At 38.4% G+C, this 22,834-nt stretch overlaps 2 protein-coding genes across 2 annotated transcripts in view; both read right to left on the bottom strand.

The window, feature by feature from the left end:
• CLCN4 (chloride voltage-gated channel 4) overlaps positions 1-3,812 on the bottom strand; it is a 103,375-nt gene extending 99,563 nt beyond the window's left edge. Inside the window, exon 1 of the mRNA XM_015817149.1 lies at positions 3,515-3,812. Coding sequence (XP_015672635.1) covers positions 3,515-3,658 — 144 coding nt within the window. The 5' untranslated portion in view covers positions 3,659-3,812. The remainder of the gene's footprint in view (positions 1-3,514) is intronic.
• Positions 3,813-8,458: 4,646 nt separating this feature from the next.
• The window catches only part of WWC3 (WWC family member 3), a 157,212-nt gene continuing 142,836 nt past the window's right edge, over positions 8,459-22,834 (bottom strand). Inside the window, exons 30-31 of the mRNA XM_029284339.1 lie at positions 19,799-19,869; positions 8,459-8,485 (exon numbers count right to left, since the gene is read on the bottom strand). Of these exons, the coding sequence (XP_029140172.1) occupies positions 19,803-19,869 (67 nt within the window). The 3' untranslated portion in view covers positions 8,459-8,485; positions 19,799-19,802. The remainder of the gene's footprint in view (positions 8,486-19,798; positions 19,870-22,834) is intronic.

Here is a 22,834-nt window from a genome sequence, read left to right as displayed (position 1 = left end):
ATGATTGGTGCACCCCGCGAAATCATGGACTCTATGTCGTTAAAGACACCCACACCCACGCATGAAGTCCTCACTACCCTGATGACAACAGTAGCAGCCATCTTCAATACTCCATCGGTGGTTCCAGATACCTCAGTTCCTGAGTATCCTGAGTCTTCAGTTCCAGCTGTTGTTCCTGATCCTTCAGTTCCAGCTGTTGTTCCTGATCCTTCAGTTCCAGCTGTTGTTCCTGATTCTTCAGTTCCAGCTGTGGTTCCTGATTCTTCAGATCCAGCTGTTCCTGAGTATCCAGCTGTTCCTGTTTTTCCAGATCCAGCTGTTCCTGTGTTTCCAGATCCAGCTGTTCCTATGTTTCCAGATCCAGCTATTCCTGTTTTTCCAGGCTCTTCAGTTCCTGAGTATCCTGTGAACCCAGTTCCCTTTGTTCCTGAGAAGCTTTGGGTTCCAGTTTTTCTGTTCCAGATTTGGTTTCAGTTTCCTTTACAGGAAGAAGACCTTGTCTCACTTAGAGACAAGAACGTATACCAGAACTATTGGCCCATGAGACTTGCGCACCGGGCCCACCCAGTCGATGAATTACTTTACCAAGCTGAAGTCCAGATCATGAAGCCATGTGAGTCAGGTCGTGACTCAAAGACACTTGTACCAGGCTGATCACCAATTGCTGATGAAGACTGAACCAGAAGACCGTTGCTGATGAAGACTGAACCAGAAGATCAAACCTCAAATTATGTATTGTGTTTATGCATTGTTTGATGTAACACTTGCTTATTTTTTGCATAATTGTGCATGCTTTATATTTACCAATAGTTATGCATGTTTGATACCAAGTTTTTACCTATTTAGTCACAATGTGTATTGCATGCCTTAATGCTATATTTTTGCTATTCAGTTAGTAAGTAGTGGAAATATAAATTTCCAGACGGGGAGTATTCTGGACCATATGTAACCTTGTATAGCTCTATGTAACCCTAACTGGAGAGCACGTATCAGTATGTTAGTAATAGGTCAGTGGGAGGAGTTTCAAAAGGGCATTGGGAGACTTCCTGGACACAAGCCAGATTGGAAGGTCTTTGTCTGAAAGAAGCATGGCCCATCAGATGTTACCCGATGAGCCTGTACTGCTATAAAGATGGTATGGAGAGACAGAGCTTCATCTTTTTACCGATAGAAATGAACAAGAGATGTAATATCGGAGGCAATCATCATAAAAGCAAGTAACCTATCTGATTAAAATATATTTCTTGTTATGAAATCATTTCTTTGTGTTATCTATCTGACTGGATTTAAAAGAAGGCGTTTTTAATTCCGAGTCAGAATAGAAGGGATACCCATTGTCTGAAGCCACCTGGGTGAAATCCAGTGAAGTAAAGGCTAACAGATTGGTCAAAAGGTTTCATGTGAAACACCCCAACAAACCGAAAGATAACCCTTAACATATGCTTTTGTTTGCTTTACAGGATCTGTCCTTTTTATAAGGGGGGCCGGATGTCAACGCTGCAAATACTGTATATTCTTGCTTTGACAATATGCAGAACTGTCTGGTACTTTTAGAGTTAAATCAGGCAACAGGGAAAGGGGAGGAGAATATAAGGAAAGCCTGGGAAAAAGGACTCGGAAGTGAATCTTTGCCCTCCAAGTTAATTGGAAGATGTGAATCATGACCCCAAAATAGGGGAGGGAAAAGTGCCTGGAATGTTATGTGCAAAGGAAGGGAAAATCAGATCTTAGCATTCCACCATGCCGTACTGACATCTCTGTAACCTTAATAAAGGCTTTTAGGTTAAAAAAAATGCCTGAAAGTTCTTTGAAGTGTTTCGTTAATCAGACACATGACAATTTATTTGCTATGTATATGTAGGGGTGTGGGTCTATACATATGTTGTACATAGTATGTTTTAGATATGTGTCATGTATGTGTTTCACTTTGAGAGCGGGCAACTAAATTTCATTTTTGATGTGTGCCATTATGCCCACAGTAAAAAAATGACAATAAAGGTTATCTTATCTTATCAGAAGTTATTTTAAGTCCAAGGCATCAAAGTAAAGTCCACCATGTTCACCAGCCTCTTTAATTTGGCTCGGATACTCAAGCACCTCCCCTTGAATCCACAAAAAGGAAAAGGCAGATTGCAGACAGAGGAAGCCTCTTTTAGGCAGAAAAGGTAAATATGCAAAGACCACTGTCTAAGAAGCGGAGACAGATTATTTTTGTCCATATTAGATCGGCTGACTCCTCCACAGTGAACTTGTGTCTTGGTTGCCCAGCCCCCAGCTAGAGACTCACTGGATCACTTCTTCTTCCAGAAGCTTTCTGAGAGCATCCAGCTGCCCAGGGGAGCAAAAGGGTTAATTTCCAAAACTTCCCTTTTCTCCAGGGGGGTTTCTTCTGCCTTAGAAAACTGTGGGGGAGTCTGTAGCAATCTTAAAAATTTGTGACCTTCAAACCTGATGACTTCCCCGGGAAGTGGAGCGCCACGAAGCCAAGCTGTTCCACTGATAAATTGTCCTCACTGTTAGGAAGTTTCTCCTTAATTCCAAGTTGTTTCTCTCTTTGATCACTTTCCAACCATTGTTTCTTGTCCTGCCCTCTTATACTTTGGAGAATAATTTGACCCCCTCTTCTTTGTTGCAACCCTTCAAATACTGGAATACTACTATCATGTCACCCCTATTTCTTCTTTTCTTTAGACTAGCCAAACCCAAGTCCTGCAGCCATTCTTCATATGTTTTAGTCTCCAGCATCTTAATTGCTCTTCTCTGAATTTTTTCCAAGTCTCAACATCTTTTTTGTAGTATGGTGTCCAAAATTGGTTGCAATTTTCCAGGTGTGGTCTTACTAGGGTTTTATAAAGAGGTACTAATACTTCACATGATCTTGATTCTATGCCTCTGTTTATACAACCCAGAATTGTATTTGCTTGTTTGCTGCTGCACACTGCTGGCTCATATAATGTAATTATATTATGACTTGATCATCACTTGGCATGGGAAAGTGAGACTTTTCATTTCAACATGCTTGCCATCTTTTTTCTTTATTTTTATGTTTTATTGTAATTTCTATGATTGTTGCAAATCAGCCAGAATCATTGAGAGTCACTTGGGATACCGCTTTATAAATTATTAAATTATTATTAGCTTTACTTGTTTACCACACAAGCTGAAGTAACCTATACTCACTGTATTCAATTGGCCTTATCTTTCTTGATACTCAACTATCACTTTCAATAACAAAGTAGGCAAAAGGATTGTCTTATACAAAGATTTTTTTTACTTTTCAACAAACATTACTTGCCTTCAGCAAACCACCCTACCTATTTTTCTATCAGAATTTCATAACTTAAAAATTTATCTATCCAGTTTCCTCTCTTTGGTGAATAGTCTACCATGAGAAGATGTACAGTACCTATTTCTTTTATTTTGAACATTTATGTATATATTGCATTTGTTCGCTTCACAACTACTTTACAACTGATCACTTTAAACAGATGTCAAGTGTTTATCTTTTACTTACCTTTCTATGTCTATCTGTATCCCGAGATTTCTCCCTTAACCAATCAATGGTATGAAAGTCTTCATAAGTGCCAACATCAGGGAAAGGTTCATCCAAAAAATCCATCAGATTTCCAGAGCCATTCATATTTCCTGCATTAACCATATTAGAACCTATAAAATGACAAGCAAAGGAGCAGGTTGTGTGATCAGTATTAAGATATTAGCATTTCTTTTACATCATGCTTACATCATCATAGTAATTTCCTTGCAATACTATAAAGCATGCATTTAGGCCAGAAAAACCCAATGCACAGGTATAGTATAGGTGGTACCTTGCTCAATAGTAGTAACTGTGAGAGGGATCTCGGAGTCTTAGTGGACAATCACTTAAATATGAGCCAGCAGTATGTTGCTGTTGCTGCCAAAAAAGTCAACACGGTGCTAGGTTGCATTAACAGAGGAATAGAATCAAGATCATGTGAAGTGTTAATGCCACTTTACAATGTCTTGGTAAGGCCACACTTGGAATACGGCATTCAGTTTTGGTCACCACGATATAAAAAAGATGTTGAGACTCTAGAAAGAGTACAGAGAAGAGCAACAAAGATGATTAGGGGACTGGAGGCTAAAACATATAAGGAACGGTTGCTGGAATTGTTTAATGAAGAGAAGGGCTAAGGGTGACATGATAGCAGTGTTCCAATATCTCAGGGGTTGCCACAAAGAAGAGGGAGTCAAGCTATTCTGTAAAGCACCTGAAGGCAGGACAAGAAGCAATGGATGGAAACTAATCAAAGAGAGAAGCAACCTAGAACAAAGGAGAGATTTCCTGACAGTGAAGACAATCAGTGGAACAGCTTGCCTTCAGAAATCTGCGGAAGTCATCAGCTTTGAAGGTCGCAATTAATTAACCAGTGGAACAACCTGCCTCCAGGAGTTGTGAATGCTCCAACACTGGAAGTTTTTAAGAAGAGACTGGACAGCCATTTGTCTGAAATGGTATAGGTTTCCTGCCTGAGCAGGGATTGGACTAGATCAGGGCTTTTCAACCAGTGGTACGGGTACCACCTGTGGTACATTGGCACCTGGCAGGTGGTACGCGGCCATCCTAGAAAAGTGGTAGTGGGGGAAGGGAATGAGCTGAACCGGTGGCAGCACCGCACAAGCCTGAGCGAGAGATGGCTGGAGCTGCAGGGCTGTCAGGGCTCGGCGGAAGCACCAGGATCAGCGCCAGGCTCCAGCTGGAGCTCGGTGCTGATCCTGATGCTTCTGCTGAGCCCTGAAGAAGCATCGATCAGCTGGAATGTTGCAGCATCTCCAGGGTCTTGTGATTTACATTCAGATGCTTGGCAATTGATTCATATTTATGGCAGTCACAGTGTTCCAGGGTCATGTGAAGTGACCAAAACCTGCTGCAACCACCCAGCAGACGGGGGGAATAAAAACCAAACACCCCCCCACCCCCGCTGTAAATCCTCAACAGAAATGCTCACAACAATGAAAACCTCGGACAGGGAGGAAGAGCACCACTGGGTGGGCAGGCAGATGTCTTGCTCAGCTGTGGCTTGGGGGGCACTTTTTCAGTGCCATTGTAACTTCGATCAGTCACTAAGTGAACCTTTGCAAATCAAGGACTACCTGTATTTTATCACTTTTTTCCTTTTTTTTTTTTTTTTGGTCCTCAAGTTTTTGACACCTTGCTAGGCGACTGGTGATACTTGGATATTGCCATATCCTAAAATTGGTACAATGGGTGAAAAGGTTGAAAAGCCCTGTTCTAAGAATTTCCAATAGGAGAAAGACACATACTGTAAGAAAAGGCCAAAGCTGTTTTTAATTCATGCTAAAATTGTTGGGAAGTTGTATATTTTAGTGGCTTTTCTGATCAGCATGTGTGCACAAATTGTATTTCACATTTTGCAACTTTAAGCATTTTAAAGCAAGTCTAAGTATATGTTAATTTTACATAATAAGATCCTATTGAGAAGAAATATGGGACCAAAAAGTTCCATTTGGTTTTTGAGTGAATTTTAGAGTATTATTGTTGTTATATAGTTATACAGTTTATTCATCTTTATTTTTAATTATTAATATGATATTATTATTATTGTGTCTAATCTTAGTATATTTTATGTTACAAAAAGAGTTAAAGGATTTTACAGACTTGTTATTCTAATAATTGATTAATGTTAGTTAGAATATGATTATCTTATTGTTAATCCTGTGATTAGCTCTGGGAAGTGGGGGGGAGGGAGTCGGGAGGGGGAGGGAGGGTTTTGGAGAGGGGGGTAATTATATTGTAAAACCTTTATAAAACTTTTAATAATAAGATCCTAAAGATAATTTTAGGGCAGCTTGAAAACTAAACCATATACCATATATGATGATGCCTCATAAAGGGTTCTGTACTTTTGCTAGATAATCTAAGGGTAAAAACTCAGCCCAATATTAATGGTATTAACAATTTTCTCTGTCTTCTGTTTATTTCAAAATCTTCTTAAATAAAAAAAGCACAGTTCAAACCATAACTAATTCTTGTTCCAACACTGTTGGAGATTTCTTCTACACTTTGCATTAAGTATATGTCTTTCTATGTCAGTACAGAGACTGAAAAAAATGTTTTTTTTTATCTTTTTCAACTGGTACTTTTGCAGTCCCATAAGTCACACAGTAGCAGTAGAATAGTTTGTTTTTCTTAGCATATCCTAGTGAAAAGCCTGCTTGAATTAAAATAGTTGGAGCTATTAAACCATCAAACATCATATTAAATGTTAATTCTATGGAATAGGGCCACAATGAGAATGCCTTATTTTCAGTATCTGCCAACTGAAAATTAAATTAGAATATGCATTCACTTGAATCACTATTTAGGATTTTAAAAGTCAACTACAATTCCTAAATTTGGGTCTAAGCACACATGTAACCTGCCTGCCTAACTGTCTAACATAGTTCACTGAAGAGCCCTCAAAATAATTTCGACTAACAAGGGATATCATATATGGAATGTATTATATTTTATTCAGCTATGCTTAACAACACTTGTCAGTTTACAAACAATGCTTTTTCAGAAAGATAGGAAACTGGTCTATCTCAAGTTAGGTAGTATGGTATATCTTATATTGGCAGTGACTTTTCAAACTGTTACATGGGAACAGGTTGGGTTTTTTCCCCCCAGCCTTAACTAGCACGCTAGCTATCAAGCTAATTGTTGAACCTTCCTTGCAGTTATGGAAATTTTCCATTCTTTTTAAATTACAATAACATAACACTAAATAGAAAATCAATCCACAGGAAAGTTCAGAAAACTTATTAAATGGTATGAAGTAAAACAAATCAAAGTGTTTTTTTTTCAATATAAAGATAATGCTGCTTTTATTATTCCTGCTGTTTTACTGTTTATTCAATGTCTTTGTGGACTTATTAAAGCATTGTTGCTCCTGAGTGGTTACATCAAATTAATGATTGTGTAAATAATTGTGTAATTTTACAGACCGAGTTATTGTGGAATTCCTTAAAGAATTTTTTTCTTAAATAACATATTAAATGTTTCAGACATGTGTTTAAAAATAAACACAATTTTTGTTTGTCAACTAACCCAAATTATCTTCTTTGCCATGCAGTCTACAGCATACAAAACAGTAATCCTTCCTTGTGTGCAGGTGAATGAAAATTGTAACTACACAAGGTAATATTGTGATTGAGAGCAATCCTAGGCTTACATAGGATAATACAATATTTGTTATAAAAAGGAATTTGGCAGGAGGGACAGATGGGTCTATCCAATATTAGACAATAGAACATTTTTGGGAAAAAATGAAAAATGTTTTTTAAATCTGTGATTTAAGATTTTTAAATGATTAGTTTGAATTTCACTCTGCTTGAAATCTTAAACCACAGAAGGTTTTTGGAGAGAAAATAAAGCATAATCATTTTTTGCTTGCAGTAGAAAATTTCAGTGCTCAGAGTTGTACAGCTGAACATTCTGTTTTGACAAAATAGACAAAATTATTAGAGAACTGCCCGCCATTTTAACTGAACCACAAGTAATACTTTCTCTTTATGCAAAGATAGATTTCACCATGGCCTTTTGAACGGTACAGAAATTGAGATCTCTTATTACTTTCTTGCAGTTATTCTTTATTCAATTCATTCTATCAAATACTAGGTTATGTATTACCCCATTCTTCAACACATTGTAAAAATATCCCTAAGAATCTTAAAGTATTTTCTTTCACATAAACTAACCATGGAACACACTTACCCACTACAAGGAAAAAATAAGAAAATAGGCAATTTAACAGTTCCTTAGGCAAGCCATTCAACTGAAGGTTTTTTTCCCAGCAAGCTCCCCAAGAACAAATGAAACTGAATTTCCACATGATTTACGCCAGAAATTTAGAGTTATGTTCCCTTTAAAACAAATATTCTCTGATACCCTGATATGTTGCAAAGAGCCAATTCATGTATCTGAACACAAATGTTTCATTCCTGCCGTTTGGATAGAATGAAAATACAGCTTCACGCATACTAAAAAGGTCAGATAATAGGCACTGACAATTGTTTGTCTTTGGCAGCTTTAAAACCCCATTTGATAGCATTATTTTTGAACTTCTCATCTGAATGTTTGAAGACACATCAAACAGCCTCTGCACCTGCCAGCTTCTGATTTGTAGAGGCCTATTATAATTAGGATTTATTTTTAAAGCTTTCCTTTGATAATGGTTAATTTCACAACAATACCCATGAAAAGCTTAAAAAATAACAGAACAGACCAAGGTCTTCTCTTACCCGCAATGCAACATCATTTAGTTCTGCTCCAAAGATCCTGACAGCATCTTTTCTTCGCTGGTATATCTGCAAAGGCAATGATGTCATATAGAGGAAACAGCTAGTCACATGACCGCATGCCACATTGGAGAACTGCTAGAGAGGCAGGCAGACAGGCAGGAACTAAGCAGGTTAACAAATGCTCCTATGGCTTCAGAGCTGACTGCAGAGAAAGGAAAGGAAGGAAGGAAGGAAGGAAGGAAGGAAGGAAGGAAGGCTTTTCAGTTAAAAAGTAGAACAGAACAATTCAATTTTGTTTGTTTAAATAATAGAACAGTGGTTATAAAACTAAGTGGTACTTTATTTAGGAATTATTCATGACGCTCCAGGAACAAATGCAAAAAAGAGAAATAAAATTATTTTCCTACGATTTTATAGAACCATAGAATTGTAGGACTTGAAGGAACTCTGGAGGTCTTCTAGTCTAACCCCCTGCCCAAGGCAACAGTCCTTACACCAAATGGTTGTCGAATCCTTTATTGAAAACCTCCAGCAATAGAGAACCTGTAACTCTGGGAGGCAAACTGTTCCATTGATTAGCTGTCAGGAAATTTGTCCTTATTTCCAGGTTGGATCTCCCCCTTGTGAGCTTCCACCCATTGCTTCTTGTCATGCCGTCAGATGCTATGGAGAATAAATCAACCCATTCTTCTCTGTGGCAGTCCCTGAAGTACTGAAGACTGCTATTACGTCTCCCCTAAGACATTTTTTTGTTAGGCTAAATGTACCTACTTATCTTAGCCATTCATCTCACAATTTTGCCTTCAGAGCCTTTATCATCTTTGTTGCTCTTCTCTGCACTCTTTCTAGAGCCTCATAATAGTTTTGGTATTGTGGTGACTGGAACTGGACACAGTATTTCAAAGTGGCCTCACTAATTCAGTATAGACTAATGCTATCACTTCCTGTGATCTTAACGCTATCCCTCTGTTGATGCAGCTTAAGGCTGTGTTGGCTTTTTTTGGCAGTTGCAGCATATTGCTCATACTTAAATGATAACATCCCTCTCACAGGCATTACTGTTGAGCTATCCTATACTTGTGCATTTGTTTTTTCCTGCCTAAATACCTTACTTTTCTTACCACTGAACTGCACCCAATGTTCTTCTGTCAAAATCCTTCTGAATCTTGAGTTTATTTTTCAAAGTGTTGGCAATTCCCTCCAGCTTGGTGCCATCTACAAATTTGATGAGCACCCCTTCAATCCCCTCATATAGGTCATTTATTAAGATTTTGAAGAGCACTGGGGCCAGGACAGAACTTTGAGGTACCCCATTGCATGCTTCCCTCCATGTAGATGTAGAACTACACACTCAATGTGTAGAGCAGTTGGTCAGCTAAGTGCAAATCCATTTGGTGCTGGTACTGTTTATCCCATATTGTTCTATCTTCCCAAGACGTAGACTGTGGTCTTCTTTATCAAACATCTTACTGAAGACTAAATATACTAAATATACTATCTCCACAGCATTTCTTTGGTCCAATAAATTAGTTGCTTCATTAAAGACAATAAGGTTTGTTTGATATGCCATTTTTTAACAAACTCATGCTGACTTCTAGAGATCACCGTGTTCATTTCTAAGTGCTGACAAATATGCTGCTTGATTAGCTTTTACAGGATTTTTTCAGGTATTGATAGTTTATATTTAAAAAGATGGTTGTAGTATCTTAACAATTGTCTTACATCATTTTTTTTCTGGACTACTATCACACTTGGGCTATTACGCATTTGGAAGTGGCAAAATTGTCACCACCGGGGACAGAGAGAAGTAGAATGCAAAATGTGCAGAACATTTGCAATAGCAGCCTTAGGAATGAAGGCAAATATATGTGTCCCAGGTTAATGTTGCAGGATCCAATCGGAGTCAATCACTGGGACCAAGGATTTATTCTTCCAAGTTTTCCAGCTTGTGCTGGAGCCCATCCATGGAGAAAGAAATTTCCCTGAGAATGCGCTCCAGCACGAGCCCGAAAGCTTGGAAGAATAAATCTTTCATCCCAGTGACTGACTCAGATTGGATCCTGCAATAGCAGCCTTAGTTTATGGGGTCCATGGAAAACTGATGTGGTATTTGATTTTTTTCCCCATTTAATTAAAGCAAACAACAAAGAGTTAAATTCTGTTCTTCATCAAATAAGTTTATGATAAATACTTCATATTCATGTAAGTTTGGAAGGAGTCTCAAGTGGATAACCTATTTCTACAACCACCATCAGTTGTTTAGCCTACACCTCTGCAGATATTTTGAACAATTATTTTTACCATAACTAAGCTGAAATATGTAAACTTAGGGAAGCAAAAGCATGACTCAGCGTATAAAAGGAGAACATTGGATACACCTCTCATGTGCCAAAGTATAGCTCTGCAGTAGTTCAGGAACAAGTTTTATGTGTGAGAAATGTCCCTTTATTTTCTTCATATTTTTATCTTCTATTTCAAGAACTGGCAACCTAATATGCTAAGCATAATGATTAAACTCACAGTCATTGTACTACAAACTTCTGGAAAGCACCAGTTTTGATTGTCCCTGCATAGAAAGCACATGTAGATGTCCAAAAGTTGCTGACCAAGATATTTTTTCTATACGGAATGTATTAGAGTCATCAAAGCTGTGGTTTCCTGATGGCTAAGAGGCTTTTTCAACACTTGGGGGTGAGGAGCACCACTACCTGCATACCTGAAGCACAAAAAATCATATATACCCAACCACGCATTTGCAAATCTATTCCGTAATTCTGCACAGCTGTGCACATATACAGGTATTGCAAAAATCAGACTAAGGCTACAATGCACTTACTTGTATTTTAACATGTTAAAGATGAGTGGAGATATTTTCATTCTGGGACCTTTTAGAAAATACTTTTAAATAGATTCAACTTAACATGCAAAAAAAAATCCCTTGATGCAAAAATAAAAAATTGATGTATTACCATTGACTCTCAGTGATTGAGTCTTCAGATACTGTAGCTTTAAAGGTTATATGTGTTTTTGTGGACTGCCGGCACTTTTGAATAGCATTTTTGAAAAACTAAATAATTTACATACATTTAAAAATAATTTCCAAATGGTTTGTCTGTCTACGTACAAAGGATTCATGCCTGAACTCTGATAATAGTCCAGATAATCTGATTCATCTAGGGCACTCTGTAGTTGATCTCTCACCTTTGTTTTGTTAACCAAGAACAGTTGGAGAACTCTTTGGATCCAGAGGCCTATTAAAGGAATCCAACAGCTTCCTTTAAGGCTTCTAGCCATAACCTGTCTCACAAGGAACTGTTGTCAATATTCCAGATCCACAGAATAACTCCCCTCCAACATACCAAAAAGCTATGAAGGACAAGGGTCCTCTAGACCACAGATGGCAGAGCTCATCCTGGTGAGTACCTTATCCATTTTCTCAGAAGTTACAGGGAGAAAAAAGTCCACATAACTTGGCAAGTGGTTGTCCCAATTACTACTATAGATCCTGTCCAAGTGAAGTCAAGACTCAAGTGAATCAGGACTTTACTAGTGATAACCAGTGGTAACTGGTCCTAGCAGCCAGGGGGAAGCTCTTGGAGCTGGCTCCTTTCCAGAAGAAAAGTTGTCATCCTAAAAAGTGTTCCAAGATGACAGACCAACATCCCCACCTTCACTCAGTAAGGTTTTGGTAATGCACTCCTGGTATGCCTGTTTATCACCATAGCTTTGTTACAGATATTGTGTTTACTAGCAACACCTTGAGGCCAATCCAATTACATGTCCCCCAGGATAGGGCTACTAGCTTGGGAGAAACAAACACCAAGTTTAAGATCACCCTTCCCCTGAAAAAGCCAAACCAGCAGGATACTGCCAGGTTATAACAGCTGCATTCTCCATCCTCTTATTACAATGTTCTTGCTCATATAACATGACCAGTGCTGGTATTTCCCTATTTACACTATACAGTAATTAGTTGTACAGTAGTTACGTTACATGGAGTCAGCAATCTGGCAAACTATTCAGCCACTTTTTAACCAAGCATTTCCCACATTCCACATAATACATCCCAATTCCCAATAACTTCCAAATACATTCTAATCCTATATTAAAGGTAGTTCTTCACTTATAATCAAATTGAGACCAGCATTTCCATTGCCAAGCAAGGCTGATGTTAAGTGGGTCTTGCCCAATTTTACAACTTTTTTGCCAGTTGTTAAGCAAATCACAGCATTTGTTAAGTGAATTACGCAGTTGTTAAACAACTCTGGCTTCTCCCATTGACTTTGCTTGTTGGAAACCACAAATAGTGATCATGTGACTCCAGAATGCTGCAACCATCATAAATACATGTCAGTTGCCAAGCACCTGGATTTTGATCATGTGACCATGAGGATGCTATGACAATCATAAATTCCTTCATCCCTACCTATACTTACCAATCAATTAAGGAATCCATAAATGGCTTTCATAAGGCAGAATGGCTGACATTATAAAAATGGATATGAGAGCATTATGCAGAAAGTATTTTATAAGCAATGTAACAACAATATATGTATATTACAAGATGTAATGTGTACTGTGGAATACAAACTATAAAAGTGTAATGTAGCTAATCCAAAACTAGTAAAAGCCTTTATAAGATCACTTGTTTTGCATTTTGCAAATTCATAATAACTGTATAAACATAAGCTAACATTGTGCTAGTTAACTGTAAAATAAATGCATAACATGAAGACTTTATAGCATATTTATATATTTTTATTAATATATAATAAAAATATTTATATATTTTTATTAATTTCACAGAATACTTTTCAAATACAAATGACAATCTTTCAGAAACAATGACAACATTAAGGAATGAACACAGTAGAGGATAACATACTATAATAGTATTAATGTGGGCAGTCATGTTCTTATTCCGCCCCAAACAAATACTGTATGTATACTGCATAGTGACTACAACTATTATCCACTAATATCTTTCTATTTGGGATTCGAAAACACATTTTCTGTCCAAATGCCATGTATTATACCATGTATTCCATCCATAATACATGCAGAAGCTGGTCATAATTGGACCTAAGAGATGGCAAAATATTTATACTGACTGCTTTCTATCACAAACGATTAGTACGACACAAGTAACAAGGCAGTGCTTCATATCAGAAATAATATTTTTTCTTCAGATTGGAGGAAAAAAGCCCTTTCTCAGTTGTTTCTCAAGTGTGTAAGAGCAGGGGTCCCCATCTCCTGGTCCAGTGTTGGGCCGCAGCCGGTTTGGAACTGGGCTGCAGAAGTGGTGGGCGAGTGCAACACACACACGTGCGTGCATAGGAAGTTGCATTTGTGAAAGCGGTGCGCATGCACGCAAAACCATCCCATCTCCCCCCACCCCTGCTGCATTAGAGGCCAAATATATTGAATTATATGCAGCAATGTAAGATTAACCCATGATAGCAACTAATGTATAAAACAATGTTTAAGAGTTTTAGCATTTGATCATCTATTTTTTCATTACCATTCTAATCCAATTCCATCCATTTATTCCTGTATGTTTCTGGGATAACATTTTTCAAACACTTTTGTAATCTACTATGTCACCCATAAGAAATGTATTAGAAGACAATGGTAAATTTTATCATTTAATCATGCCAAGCAATGGGAAAGTGTACAGCATCTATCATGAATTATTTGATTTCATGTAAGTTCTTATTAATTTAATGGTTACTGTTTCATGATTTTAACACAAATTTCAGATTTGATAGATACTGATTTATTGGGGTTAACAAATTTCTTTGTTATCTGGCTTCCTATAGGAGATGATGAGGCTGAGGGAGAGGTCCAACACAGCATCAATATCTAAGTCCGGCCCACCTTGAATTCCTCTGACTTCTATCTACCACCATTTGCTTTCCCCGTTAGTAGTTCAGATTCTTGTAGAGAGAAACAAATAAAATAAGCATACAATAAACTGCCTGGACTCCTGATTTCCCGTGCTTGACACTTTTTACATCATTGTTAGATTTTTAACCAAAAACAATTTTTTGACTTTATTGTATCCTATGTTAAAATTAAATTTCTTATTATGATCCCCCAAGGTATATTTTATATTATATAAGAGCATAATTATTTGGGTAATTGAAGCTGAATATAACAGCATAATAAACAACATTGCATACATTGCAAGACATAAAAGTGGCTTTCTCAGGAATTTAAGATGATAGAACCTTAACTGTAAAAACCTATGATCAAAAACCCTAAAAAGATTTGTTTTCTCCAAAGTAATGGCATTCAACTGAATAGTATATTGTTTTCAAAGATAATATTGAACTATTTTAGCTCATATTTTTAACATCTCTACGTTAACGTTGAGTCATATCTCAGTTCTTGTTTAGAGTTTACATCACTGAACAGCTAAAATCACTATTAGTACTGGGAAGGAACAGTATTTAAAATTTCTTATGAAACACAAGAAGAAGTTGCCACTTTATAAAATTGGCATTATAATTTTCATAAGAAAAATAAATCATAATAATTAAAATGTAAAGCAATGAACCAAGAAAAAAGGCCATTTAAGAATTTGACAATAAAAACAGGTAACAAATATGCTATTATCATGACAGTAGCATTTTGTGGAATATTTTGTGGAATATTAATTCTAGGAATAGTCCATGTAGTAGTTAAATTTTGTATAGATATAGTATTTTGAAAAGACCCATCTTTAATTAAAATAAACAAGCCTTTTCATTAAAAAGATGGGAAAATCTGAATGTATAAAAATAGTTTAGAACTGAAATTTTTTTATTTTGGATTTGGATTTTTTATTGTATACAATAAAGTTATGATTAACCACTCTCAAAATTCATAACACTTTTCCTGAGATGCATTAATTCAATAATCTATGTTATCACAACCTCCTCAGACGGGTTCTATCTAAACGTAACATATAGCTTTTGGCTATATTGGTTAAAGATTATAGGAGATAAAAATCTAATAAATCTGGACTTTGAAAGACAGATGTCTTCCTTTTCTGCATACTTGGATTCAGCATGAATTTGAGGTTTTTTTGTGAAATAATGAAGTTTGAAATGCAAGACTTAAAAGAAAATGTATGGAAATCACAGTCCTATGATATTTGAAGTTTTTCCTAAATGAGTTCTAGACTAATTTCCAGAACAGTGAAACTGTCCACATATTACATTATTCGTATATTTCACAGAGAAATATTTTCCTAAAAAAACAGCTAAAGAAAGATCTGTCACCTTCTTCCTTTCCTCATTAAACTGAAAAACTAATTAAAATAACAGATACACCTGACACAAATAAAATAAGAATCTACTAGTGCACAATAAGAATATGCAGTCACACTCTGCAATGTTTCAGTAACATTTTCACTTTTTTTAAAGAAAACATTGCAAATGATGTGTAACTACAGAGACAATGCCAGAAGTACATGATATATTGTAAGATCAATATAAATCAGTAAAGCTGATTTAAAAATTAACAATTTAGAGTATTTTCAGTTCAGCTATCAGAAACAAAACCAGCTCAATGTTTCCATTCTACTGTATGACAAACACCAAATAACAAAATTTATGTCTTTTAAAATACATCTTAAAGTTAATATTTTCCTTCAAGGAAAACACATTACTATAAATAAATTACAATACAGTGAATTTTCCTGAACTCACTTTGTTTCCGCCTTCCAGCCCTTAAAATAAAATACAACAGCAAAAAAGAAAGAAAAGAAAACCACCCCTTACACATTCTGACATGATATACTTTTTAAAGATAAAATATGTTCTTTTCAGAGAAATCAGTTTTACAAGGAAAACCCGAACCTTGTTGCAGTCACTATTAAAAAATATATGTGTATAAGTGTATCTATTTGTGTGTGAGAGGTGTCTGTGTAATATATATATATATATAGGTCTTTGGTTATTCGGGTTTTCTCCCACGTAAAATTGAAAGTGTCTTGGCGACGTTTCGACAAAGTCCCATTCGTCATCTTCAGGCTGGTGTTTTCAGCTTCGTGCTTCTTCGTCGAAACGTCGCCAAGACACTTCCAATTTTACGTGGGAGAAAACCCAAATAACCAAAGATCTACATACAAACATCCGCGAAAACCTCAGAAAACACACACACACACACACACATATATATTTAAGACTACTAAAAACAGAAAGGTGATTCCTGGGTAAACTCATATCAGCTGGCATAAAAATGCGTGAACACCAGGAAGTTTATAAAACTATAAAAGTTTAATAAAATACAATACCCAGCTTTCGCTGGCAACTCTCAGCATCATCAGGGTAACTTCCAGTCGATGGGGAAGCCTTTTATGGATATGGCGCTCTTTGCACCCAGCTCCTAGATCTCGTTACCGGTCCCAGCCAATCCACCTGCGTTTTGATAGTAATTTCCATATTGCTAGCCATTGCTTTCTTGCTTTCCTTGCTTGTATCCCTGTCATCATACTTTCCCCCCCCTTCCTGTGACTGTGTGTTATCTTTCCGCTGTTTACCCTCTTCCCTTTCTTTCCTAACGCTCCCTGTCGCCGTTCTCCTCCCACTTTCTTTCTTTCCATGGGCCTTTTTTGGAACTACATCCTCATTGTCTTTCCCTATGCCACGGGGTTTCATTACGATAGTCTCATCCTGGCTCCCGTTCCCCAGCGTTCCCTCGCTAGTTTTCTCCTTCATTTTCCTATCCATGGGAACGTTCCTAACGGCATTGCTGGAGTTCGTCCATGGTCCCTCCCCGAGTTGGCTGCAGCCCTCCTCCTCTCCCCACAGGATCCTTGGTGCTGAGGGGGAAGGGACCCCCTCCCCACTGTCCGTCCATTTCTCCATTCCTTGGGGGTGTGCAATCATCCTTGAGGGGGGAGGAGGGGGGAAAGAGGGGGTGGTCCTTCAGTTCTCGGTTTCTCCCCCTTTTTCCGTGTGATTCCGAGGGGAGATCATTCCTCTCAGATGTTTCCAGGAGCGCGTGGAGGCTCTAAGATTGTAAGTAACCATTTCCTCGTCCTCCCGTAGTTCTCCTACATGTCTAAAATGGGAGCACTCCGTTGAGGCAACAGCGTGGGAGGGGTTAATCGCGGGGTCCCCGATGGGGGTGGGGATGATGCCACAATCCTTCCATTCACGCTCACTCCGCCTCCGGGTGTAGGTATAGAGTCGCATCCTTGCCAAACTCCTCACAGGGCACGGAGGGACACCAGATCCATCTGTAGTTGGCTCTCTGATGTCAATGTGTTCTTCCATTCGTTGGGGGTCAGCACGCACTCCCATGTTCAGAAGGTTGCTCGGTTGCCAGTTGTTCCCTATTTGGGCACTTTCAGGGCTTATTTCCCCCACCACCTCTCTCTCCCGAGGGCACGTTGCGATGAGTTGAGTGTATCCACAAAGTCAGCTTTTTGGCTCTTCTTAATGATGACAAACGTGTCGTCTACGTAGCGGGCCCAGAATTTGTGACAACACTGGGCCATCGCTACGCGTTCCAACTGCTGCAGCACGGCCTCCGCTATGATGCTGGAGATCAGTGATCCCATGGGGGTGCCCTTAACTTGCTCAAGCGTGATGCCCTGGAATGTAAAATATGTTTTCAGGCATAGCTCCAGCAGGTTCACAAGGTCCTGAGGCCGAAGGGAGTCCTGTTGCTGTCCTGGACCCTTTCTTTCAAGGAGATCACTTATTGTCCTGACAGCCAATTCTTGTGGGATAGAGGCGAAGAGGGAGATGACGTTGAAGGACACCATCACACCATCACCTCATCATCCTCTATCCTCAAGGAACTAATCCTATCAAGGAACTCCTCCGCAGATTTGACAGTGGTAGAGTTACCATCGACCAAATGGCTGATGCGATTGCTCAGCCATTTGGCCAGGCCTGAGGTCGGGGTGTCCCTGAATGACACAATAGGGTGGAGGGGAACACCCTCCTTGTGAACCTTAGGGAGCCCATAAAATCTGGCCATTGCCGTATCGCATGGGTTCGACATCAACAACGTACAGGTGATTGCTCATGACAACACAAAGGGGGGCCGCCTCCTTAAGGAGGCTTGGCTCTCAAATAAGGAATCCATTAACCGGCATGTCGACCTATGCCCTGCGCACACAACGTTAAGAGCATGGACCATGAGGGATCCTTCCCCCAAAAGGAAACGTTTTAACATCGCAACGTGCCCTCGGGAGAGAGAGGTGGTGGGGGAAATAAGCCTTGAAAGTGCCCAAATAGGGAACAACCGGCAACCGAGCAACCTTCTGAACATGGGAGTGCGTGCTGACCCCCAACGAATGGAAGAACACATTGACATCAGAGAGCCAACTACAGATGGATCTGGTGTCCCTCCGTGCCCTGTGAGGAGTTTGGCAAGGATGCGACTCTATACCTACACCCGGAGGCGGAGTGAGCGTGAATGGAAGGATTGTGGCATCATCCCTACCCCCATCGGGGACCCTGCGATTAACCCCTCCCACGCTGTTGCCTCAACGGAGTGCTCCCGTTTTAGACATGTAGGAGAACTATGGGAGGACGAGGAAATGGTTACTTACAATCTTAGAGCCTCCACGCGCTCCTGGAAACATCTGAGAGGAATGATTCCCCCCTCGGAATCACACGGGAAAAGGGGGGAAAACCGAGAACCGAAGGACCACCCCCTCTTTTCCCCCTCCTCCCCCCTCAAGGATGATTGCACACCCCCAAGGAATGGAGAAATGGACGGGCAGTGGGGAGGGGGTCCCTTCCCCCTTGGCACCAAGGATCCTGTGGGGAGAGGAGGAGGGCTGCAGCCAACTCGGGGAGGAACCATGGACGAACTCCAGCAATGCCGTTAGGAATGTTCCCATGGATAGGAAAATGAAGGAGAAAACTAGCGAGGGAACGCTGGGGAACGGGAGCCAGGATGAGACTATCGTAATGAAACCCTGTGGCATAGGGAAAGACAATGAGGACGTAGTTCCAAAAAAGGCCCATGGAAAGAAAGAAAGTGGGAGAACGGCGAGAGGGAGCGTTAGGAAAGAAAGGGAAGAGGGTAAACAGCGGAAAGATAACACACGGTCACAGGAAGGGGGGGAAAAGTATGATGACAGGGATACAAGCAAGGAAAGCAAGAAAGCAATGGCTAGCAATATGGAAATTACTATCAAAACGCAGGTGGATTGGCTGGGACCGGTAACGAGATCTAGGAGCCGGGTGCAAAGAGTGCCATATCCATAAAAGGCTTCCCCATCGACTGGAAGTTACCCTGATGATGCTGACAGTTGCCAGCAAAAGCTTGGTATTGTATTTTATTAAACTTTTATAGTTTTATAAACTTTCTGGTGTTCACGCATTTTTATGCCAGCTGATATATATATATATATACAAACACACACACACACACACAGTATATATGTATATTTTTCTATTTTTGTTTACAAAATGTGTATATTAATAATCTTTGCATATTTTTAAAAAATAAACTTAAGTAGTTCAATAACTTCATTTTAAAATAGGAAAAGGCAGATAAATACTTCATTATACATCATCAGCTGGCAGAGGTGGGACGCTGATCCTTGGCCTTGTAAAGAATGCCATCTTCTCTCTGTCGTATGTGGGAAAAATATTGTGCAATTATTTCAGTACATAGTTTAACTCATTTAACAAACAAACAGAATATTGTATCATTTACCCAAGACCAACTCCTAAAGTAGCAACATAAAAAATATAAAAAGGTGTTTTGGATGTTCTCAATCATCCCCATATTTGTACAGTCCCACTGGATGCTATCTTAATTACTTCAGAAACTGCATTCAAGTATTTGCATAATTAAGGATAATTATGAGGCTTCAAAGAATTCAGACAAAATGAAAAAATTAAACCAGACTTCAAATTCCCAAATGCCCTTCCTACAGATATTTTTTTATGGTTTATCTTTATCCGTGTGTGTGTGTACAAATGTGTCCATGTATGAAAGCCATGAGATTTAGTACAGAACTAGGAGCAGGGATGGCGCGATATTATATTTCCCCTCCTTAGGTGACTCAGGATCACTCAGTTAGTCTGGGCCTAAAGTATCTGATTGTATTGTTATAGAGAAAAATTAGCATGAAACATAGGATACAAATATGGAATGTTTGTGTGAGTGCATATGTATACGTTCTTTGTTTATATAAAAATATAATTAGCCAAAATCGTACTTCAAAAATTTTAGATTCATTAGTACTTATAGACATGAATTTGATTTTATATACTTTATCTGCTTATATCTAAAAGCAGATGTATAGTAGAGTCAAATGTGAAAATGTACCACGTCTGATAAGAGCTGTACTCTAAAAGTTTTAGATCTATATTCATTATTCCTGTGATTAAGGGAAAGCCTGTAATTTTTTTCACCCCTAGTAATCAATAAAGTAATAACTCATATTTGGGTTTTATTACTTCAGACTATAAATGGAAAGTCTTTTAATTGTTCATTTTCACTTTTTATTCCATGAATGCTCAGAAGGAAATAGTATGTGAGACTTCCAGTTTGCCTTCGTGACGTAACGGGCGCAGGAAGACGATTTCGCCCCACTGGGGACCCTAAAAAGGATTGAAAGTCACCCCGAATAGGCGACGAAGGAGGAGATCCTCGTTGATCGTGGAGGGGCGGCAGCTCTTCCGCTGGATCCGAGGAAGCCCTCCAAACCGGCAGGGGAAAAACTGGCTACATTCATGTGGCCAGTCAGAAGCTGCTGACAACTGAAGATAAGCACTAACTAGCAATTTCTGAGCAACGTGGATGGAACTGGAACTTTATCCTCTTTTTATGGCCCTAACACTACTTTCCTGGAAAAAAGAATGCCCAAAGCAAAGAATCCTCCCCGATGAGAGAGAGAAGGGAAGTCATTGCCCTGCTCCCTCAGGAAAGGAAAAGTGGTGAATTAACTGCTTTGGGGGAAAAACAGAGGAAATTACAAGATCAATTTGGAACTAATACAGATCTATAGCTTTGAAATTTGGGGACTAAAAGTATCTTTGGGACTTTTTGTTTAGAAAAAATATTTGAAAGTTTGCAAAATAAGCTTGGATTTTGAAAGTTGGAAGACTGTCAATGACATCTAGTGGAGAAATATGGCACTACAATTTATTATACTTAAGGGAAACTTAGCTTGAAGCCCAGACTCAGATAAGACTCTTTGTTCTTCCTGGACACTTTCACTTTTGCAGACAGCAGCTGGGAAAAGGGAAAAACAAAAACCCTTGGGCTGCTTATCTGGGTTGGGGACCCTATTGGACTATAAAGACTTCATACAAAAACAAAATGAGTGTTCCATACTCAGGCTTAAATGGTAAAAAACCTGTCTCCAAACCTCCCAGCTTGAAATATCAACAAGAAAATGTTAATGAATCTCAGAAAGAAATTCTTTCCATGTTGAAATCAATCCAAGAGACAATTGTTTTATTTCAAGATGAGACTAAAAATAACGCAAATGAGATAAAAGAACAATTTTCTAACCTAAACTTACATATCCAGACAATGACTGCAAAGAAGGAACTAATAACCCAGAAAACAGAAGGAAAATTAGAAGAAACAGATCCAAAGACAGATACAGATAAATGAAAAATTAGAAGATGCAGTGATAACACCGGAAATGGAAAAGACATCGTACTTGTCAAGATCTCAGAACACATTTGAGGATAAGGAAGAAGAGCTGATCGAACGGATGATAAAGCTGTTAGGAGAAATGCTGAATATTGGCAAACAAGAAATGAAAAGAAAAACTGAAGGAGAAGGATAGAGGCTGTTTAATGAATATAAATGGGTTGAGCGTTCTTCCAAAAACACTTCAACCAAATTCTTTTCCTCATTCCAAACAATATATACAAAAACAGAGGAAGAACTACTTGATGATTTAAATATACTGACTTGGAAAGTTATTTGGCAAACGAAGAAAGCCAGAGTAAGACTGAAGGAAATAGAGGTTCTGACCTATTAGATGGGATATTATACTACTAAATAGATGTTTGAATATGGCTAAGAAAATAGATAATTGTTAGAAATAAAAGTGTTATTATAATTAGAAGGATAGGATTTGTAACTAGAATACTATACTTTGTTATAAGATGGGATATATGAAAATTCTAAAAGGGTTTGAATAAGGGAAGCTTTTGGTTACCCAACTATAATTTATTATGAAAAAATTATAAGCGATAGAGATATTTTGAACATTGATGGGAAATTAAAAAATTTAAAAATCTGGAAAAACAGGATATTGATTGAATAAATGGATTTTAAGTGCAAATGCAATTGAGATATATTTTGGCTAAAAAAGATATTATAAATTGATACTATTGATATTATGTATAATACCAGAAAAATGTGATGAAGATTTCTATATTTAATTGTATATGTATTAACAGTAACAAGAATTGTATTTGTCCGGTATGGAAAAATGCATACTACCAGAAGAAGAGAGGACTAAGGAAGCAGTAGATGGTGTAGATTGGACTAGAACAGGGGTAGGCAACCTTGGCTCTTTTATGACTCGTGGACTTCAACTCCCAGAATTCCTGAGCCAGCACAG

This window comes from Protobothrops mucrosquamatus, unplaced genomic scaffold (genome assembly GCF_001527695.2).
Source record: "Protobothrops mucrosquamatus isolate PMUCROS unplaced genomic scaffold, P.Mucros_1.0 scaffold_125, whole genome shotgun sequence".
Taxonomy (NCBI): Eukaryota; Metazoa; Chordata; class Lepidosauria; order Squamata; family Viperidae; genus Protobothrops; species Protobothrops mucrosquamatus.
The sequence above is the reverse complement of the archived record's forward strand: the minus strand, read 5'-3'. Positions and strand labels throughout refer to the sequence as shown.